The sequence below is a fragment of the Spea bombifrons genome, chromosome 10 (assembly GCF_027358695.1).
Source record: "Spea bombifrons isolate aSpeBom1 chromosome 10, aSpeBom1.2.pri, whole genome shotgun sequence".
Taxonomy (NCBI): Eukaryota; Metazoa; Chordata; class Amphibia; order Anura; family Pelobatidae; genus Spea; species Spea bombifrons.
In genome coordinates, this window is record NC_071096.1 from 32,022,211 (window position 1) to 32,028,635 (window position 6,425).

At 38.2% G+C, this 6,425-nt stretch overlaps 1 protein-coding gene across 1 annotated transcript in view; it reads right to left on the reverse strand.

The window, feature by feature from the left end:
* The window catches only part of ADAMTS18 (ADAM metallopeptidase with thrombospondin type 1 motif 18), a 30,605-nt gene extending 25,081 nt beyond the window's left edge, over positions 1–5,524 (reverse strand). Inside the window, exons 1-3 of the mRNA XM_053449791.1 lie at positions 5,423–5,524; positions 5,226–5,307; positions 304–620 (exon numbers count right to left, since the gene is read on the reverse strand). Of these exons, the coding sequence (XP_053305766.1) occupies positions 304–620; positions 5,226–5,307; positions 5,423–5,524 (501 nt within the window). The remainder of the gene's footprint in view (positions 1–303; positions 621–5,225; positions 5,308–5,422) is intronic.
* Between the last annotated feature and the right edge of the window lie 901 nt (positions 5,525–6,425).

Consider the following 6,425-nt stretch of genomic DNA (forward strand, 5'->3'; position numbering starts at 1 on the left):
TTTACGCTACGATCAATACCAAAACAGGACCATTACAATAGTTTATCCGATATGTCGAGCACACCACGTCAATATATTCTTGGTTAAACAGGCCATCAAGCCAACAGTGGCCAAGACAAGTAGCTCTGTAGAGTACTTCATGCAGACCAAGGGTTATTTGGGTAGGATTCAGTAAAGTTATGCAAAAAGGTTGATATCACTGTTCCTCAATAAAGAATAATAATAATTACAGAAATATATAGGATACACCACGCTACCTCCCACCAGTGGTTTCTGTTTTTTTAAGGATGGCCTTGGACTTACCATGCCCACACATGTAGATATGGCTACAGAGGAGTTTTCATAGCCCCGGATAAATCCATGATAGAAGCACCGTTCCACAGTCTGCTCAACATCTGCTAAAAATCCATCTTTATGAAAAACTTGCACAGCAAAATCCTCCGACAGAACAGATGAAGGCTGCAGCTCCAAGTGAAGTTCCTGTCCAAATGCTGAAAATCTGTAGTGTAAAGAAGTCTTTGAATTCCCAATTGATCTTCTTTTTCGACTGCTGTGCAAAATATCATGCGTAATGTAGGCTCCGTAGGAGTCCACCTCGATGGGTGTTATGAAGACATAATCTGAAATCACATTGTATAAAAAGACATGAGCAAGTTCTCTGGAAATCAGTGAAGTGAATGTGTGTTAAGTGTTGTCAACCATCAGCATGCACCCCAGGCATGAGTATTTTTGACTTTCCTGGAATACACTAATGGAAAACGATATTTCTATGAGATGTAGAAACATTGAAATCGATGGCGGATAAGAACCATTTGGCCCATCTAGTCTTCCTGTTTTTCCTAATGTAAAGATTCCAACCCTAATCAGTCCTTGGTCTCTAGAATTGTTCTGTGAATTCACATGAATGTAGTAGCGTCCAGTTTCGGTACCTCTTTACAAATAAAACAAGAGACACTTCTTTATTTTAAAAGCTTTATTAATGTCAGATATGGAATTATTTGTCCGCGGTGCGGACTTGAAATAACTTCAGCACCGCGACACTCAACCTTTATTAACATGTTACAAAGTGTCAAATATTATTACCACAACCAATTTGACACAATATATATAAATAACATAACCAATTGTAAACATTTTAATAACCACTTAATAACCAAATTAATAACCACATAAGTAACCTGCTGGTATGGGCGTGTCCACCTGTATCCCTGCTGAAACTGCCAGCGTCCCCCAGCGCGGCAGTCACATGACCTTACGATTCACAGAGGCGCATGCCCCTGGAGTGTCCTGCACTTACACCTCTGTGCACCACAAGTAACCATACCTAGATGGTTAACTCCTGCACCGTACCAGCTTAAAACCAGAGTACCCGGCAGAATGCCAAAAACAGGGGAGGGATGGGTGGGAAAATTTTCTTTAAAATGGTTGCCCCTATAGGCCACGACCCTTCCTTATATACCCCCCAAGGGAGGGTAATTACCCCCTCCCTTCTGGCCCTGCACGTGCCACTAGCTTAACACCTTCAGTGCCAAAATTTCCCTTAGTCATGCCTTAACCCCTTCAACAGGCCTGACCATGGGTACCTTGTCCGCACTAAATTCATGTGGCCCCTCCGTCCAATTTCTTTTCCCTCCGGGGCTGTTCTTTCTGATAGGCCTATGTCACAAAACCCTGCAACTTCTTTTTCTTTAGAATCAAAATTAAAACAAAACGTGATGTTTCATAGAGAACATATTTAATGCTAATTCAACTCAGGACAGTTCTCTCTAGATAAGTATTCTCTAAGCTCTTTGATTAAAAGAAAAAAATAGGAGCTTGCGAGACATAATTATCTGCAAGAAATGATAGCCTTTTCTAGTGATGTCATTTTTTTATAGGTAATGGCCCAAAAGTCCTCCACTACCCTCCAGTGCTACATAGTCCAAATCCCCAGTTTAAACTATAAGATGATCATCCCTAAAGTGTGCAGGAGAGTTGGGAGTAAAATTATACCTTTATCTTCTATTTTAGCAATACAATATGAAAAGCTACCCTAATATGTTTCCGGTGTGGCCAAGGCTGCCTTGTCCGTGTATCATGTATTAATTGGCTCACATATTTAATTATGAGTTATACAGGGCCAGTTCAGCTTTCCCAGCAGGAGAAATGTATGGAGTTGACCCTTATCTGCTTAGAATAGTGGAATGAAATGTTGTCTTTCACCTCAATTCTCTTGGAACTCATCTATTAGTGACCATTGACTGCTTAGATCTTAAGTAGGCGCTCCTTTGCCCCATGGTGTTGAGAGTCAATTTGTACATTAGGTAAACAAAATAGACTCAGAGACTCAGAGGAACACATGGGAATCAGATTCATCATTGTCACTATTATCTGGTAAAAGAATAGGATATCTTAAACAGAATGGACCCTTACTTCATTTAGCTCTGATTTGTACCCAGCAGGGGGTCTGGTGATTATCTTCTCCCAGTCAAAGATCCCAAATAGATAAGAGATTAAAGAAGAGACTTACGCAGGCAAATCTTAACCTATGTGTTTGCCTAAGAAACCTATCTAGAAAAGAAAGCTACAGCACTGTTGTCATTGCTACTACTTCGTGTGAGATTTGTGTGAGGTTTTTACCATGTTAATAAGTCCTTTCTTATTAAAAGCGATGCTAACGTGTTATAGAGAATGTTTGCACATATGTATCTGCAAAGTGCCTACTGCTATTTCTTTGTATCAGGCCATTGGGCCAACCTAGTGGGCCAGTGCACGATGGTGCCTCCATGTGCCTTTATTGTGTAATTGTATTGGTTGCTGGCCGGTTTCAATGCCCAGTCTGGCCCTGGTATAAGTGGTGCTTTCAATGGGCTATGTGTATTAGAAAGTATATAGTTATAATATTTTCTAAAATGTATCTAATATCTTCTTAACTACTAAAGACTACTGAAAGGCGGTAATTATAAACTAGGCGCATGAAACAATGGAAATTATTGGTACTGTGTATCTGCGGATTACCATTAAAAGCACATCAGCAGGGAAAACGTTACAGAGATTTGTAGGAGACTAAGAATATTGCGCAACAACATATCAAGGTTGTAAAATGGAAACATGAATAAAAGGGACTCTGAGAATCAGACTGAGACTTCGAGAAGCTCCATCTGCAGAAGAAGATAGTCCTTTTGCAACTCTGAAAGGCCATGAACATACTATACAACAGACGTTATTAATTCAGGACTGTAACATGCGGCCCTGATGTGAGACCTAGTTATTAAACATGACAGTAAATCAATCCTGTCAACACAGCGGATTCTGGGAAAACCTTTAAAGGGTTAAACGTTCAATAGTGATCTTCAAAACAACACAATAGGAAGATGCCTGGAGCCCCAAAACAGCCATCCATTACAAGGACATCTGAGCAAGGAGGAAAATAGACAGAATGCCTGAATAACTGCAAAATGAATAAGGCCTAATGAACACAATATGTGCAGGGAAATGATTCATCACCTGGTGTTCAGCATCATCAGCGGGCAAGAGGGTGCCTTTCACGTCTTTGGAAATGCTTTAGAACCAGGAAGCAGTGTAAGCTCATTCGAGCAAGAAAACCGTTTTTAATTGTTTCTGTAAGTCCTAGTTGTTATGTGATGTAATGCTTCTTATGTCATACTTGTCCATTGTACAGAACTATGGAATATTTTGGATTTCTATAAATCAATAAATAATAACCTCCCCCAACAGTCATGCTCTATGAAAGGGCCCCAGAAGCCATAAAGGCCAGCAACAAGGCACCACTCTTTCCCTTACCCAGCTCCATAACTTCCCCATAGAAGGTAGCAGGGGTGACTATTAATGGCAGATGCTACCATGTCACTCTAGTTATGGCCATTACACATTAGACATGCAAAGGCTACCAAGGTGTGGTCAACTGTGGGCCAGTGAAGGTCACTAAGCCTCGAGCAGCTGCCCCTGTAGCACTTTGGCAAACATCCCCATTCCAAGTAGATATTTTCCAGCTTAAAATTTTTAACAACAGCGCATTAAATCCTCACTAGAACTTTAACAGTAGGGAGTTCTTCAAAATCTAAAATTGTTTAAAAAACAAAACCATCTAAAAATGAATGAAAAGGTCCTGTTTTATACAGAGTGGTGACAATTCACTACTGAATACCTCATAAATATGCATGCGTAATATGATCCTTCGTGCCCAGGTAACTGAATTGGCCCAGATAGTCACAAACTGATATGATAGCTATTTGTGTACTCGCACAGTTGCATAAGGAAACTCTTCATGTGCCCAGCTATCTCTCTATACCACTAAACCATAGAAAAAATATTAAGGAGGAATTTTGTAAAATGCATTGTTTTTCAGGGTACTAGGGGAAGAAATTATCATTTGTACGTACAGTTCCTGTGCCTCAAAGACAAATAGTGAAAAAGAAAATAAAGTACCCCAAATACGTTTTAATTAACTAATTTTAGACATTGGCTAATTTTCTGATTACAATTGTTCTCTAAATGATGATCTCTGTAATTCAATGTTTGGGTGGACTTTCAGAACCTACTAAAACAAGGATGGTAATACACTTTAAAATTTTTATTTTTTCCATTAAAATCTTTAAATACAATAACCAATGCGTATGTCTAATAAACCATCAATTCTACAGCTACAGGACCTTGCAAACAGATGTTACCATGAAGAAATATTTCTTGCCCTACAGGTATATAGTTTGTATACCTGTTCTGCTGAACCACATACCTGGTAATTTACATAGGTAGACCTTGACTTTTAAAAATATTAACTCTTTAGCTGATCTGCTTATCAATTGTTATTCAGTTGTACTCAGCATATGAGATTACATTTTTTCTCGACATATCAATAAGTGAGTCACCTGTATTCAAGGAGGTATTTTTATCCAGTAATGAAGCTCAATGTTTTCTATACTATACATGTTCAAGGACCAAAATTCCAACTCACAATGTACTTGCTGGTAATGAAAAGTACAATACACTACGCAAAGGCACAATGGATACAAATGTTATTTAAACCACTTTATATCAATTTATTTTTACTACTTTTTATTTCACTATTAATTATATATATATATATATATATATATATATATATATATATATATATATATATATATGGGCAAGAAATATATTGTGAATGGGTTTACAACAAAAGTTACAAATGATCCACTTAACTCATTTAATTGAAAAAAAATAAAAAAATACTATGTACAAACCGTGATTTAAGGTGCCAAATCCGCTGTCGCCAGTTATCGATGCAGCAAATGACACACAGTAAAGACAGTAGAGCTGAAAATTCTAAAATAAGAAAGTAAAATTATATAGTTAAACATATGTTTCAAATAAATGAAATAAACATATAATAAAAAAAATAAATCAATAAGGATAATCCAAAATGCAAAAATGAACCTGCCTTGTCTAATCGTCCAATCCACAGGATTGTCAAAAACTGCAGGGAAGTGCATTTCAGGATAGTGACAGGTAGAGTCCATATGAACAGCACAAAGTAATCCATCTCCGGGGAAAGCATGTACTATCATCCCTGTTCTAAAAAAGCATGCAGAGAACTTGTTCTCAACATGCTGCATGTGATGGCATCCTTGGAGTCAGTTCAGTAGGAGCTATCTGAGTTAAATGACATTTCTTAAGTAACAGTGTAACAGACAACAAGTGGAGAGGACCTCGCTGCACTAATCATTGTGTGATCATATTGCCAGAGACTACAATGCAATTCGACTTGAAGAAGGGGATTGCTCTCAGCCTCCCGCCCCTCCGAGCATATTGACGCCTCCTCCGGTGATGTTTCACTCAAGTGCATTCCAGGGAATGTAAAATCACATCCAGAATGTGACAGAGACCAGTGGATTGAGGATTCCTGCAGGGTTATCGTACACTTTGGGGGAGAGGCAGGGAAGCGTTAAAAAGATTAAGCACATAAACTGCTAATGTGAGAAACCTTGAACACAAATGATAAACAACATACTAAATCCAAGATCTGTCTTTAATAACAGAGAACTAGAGCTAAACTGCTTTTATGAGCCCACCTATACAACCAAGTGTAAGCTCTTGAGATCAGAGTGTGTGGTCTAAAACAGATAGGAAGATGTTTAATATCCTCATGTCTTCGCAATAGATTTTGTGAAAGGTTTAGTGGCTGGGACACTTCTATCGCATTGTGTGTTACTAGAATGACTTAATTTAAAATGTTAACTATCTAGAAGGATCTAGAAGGTGGTTGAATTACGATAGATTCCACTTTGTCCTATGGAAAACAAATCAACCTATGGGGTCTAAGATGAGAAAAAATGTAATCGCAGTATAAAAACAATAAAACATTTATTCCAAAACAACCATCTTATTTGTGAACATAGTTTTCTATAACAACTTTGGGTGATGCAAAGTGTAATCGAGCAGTG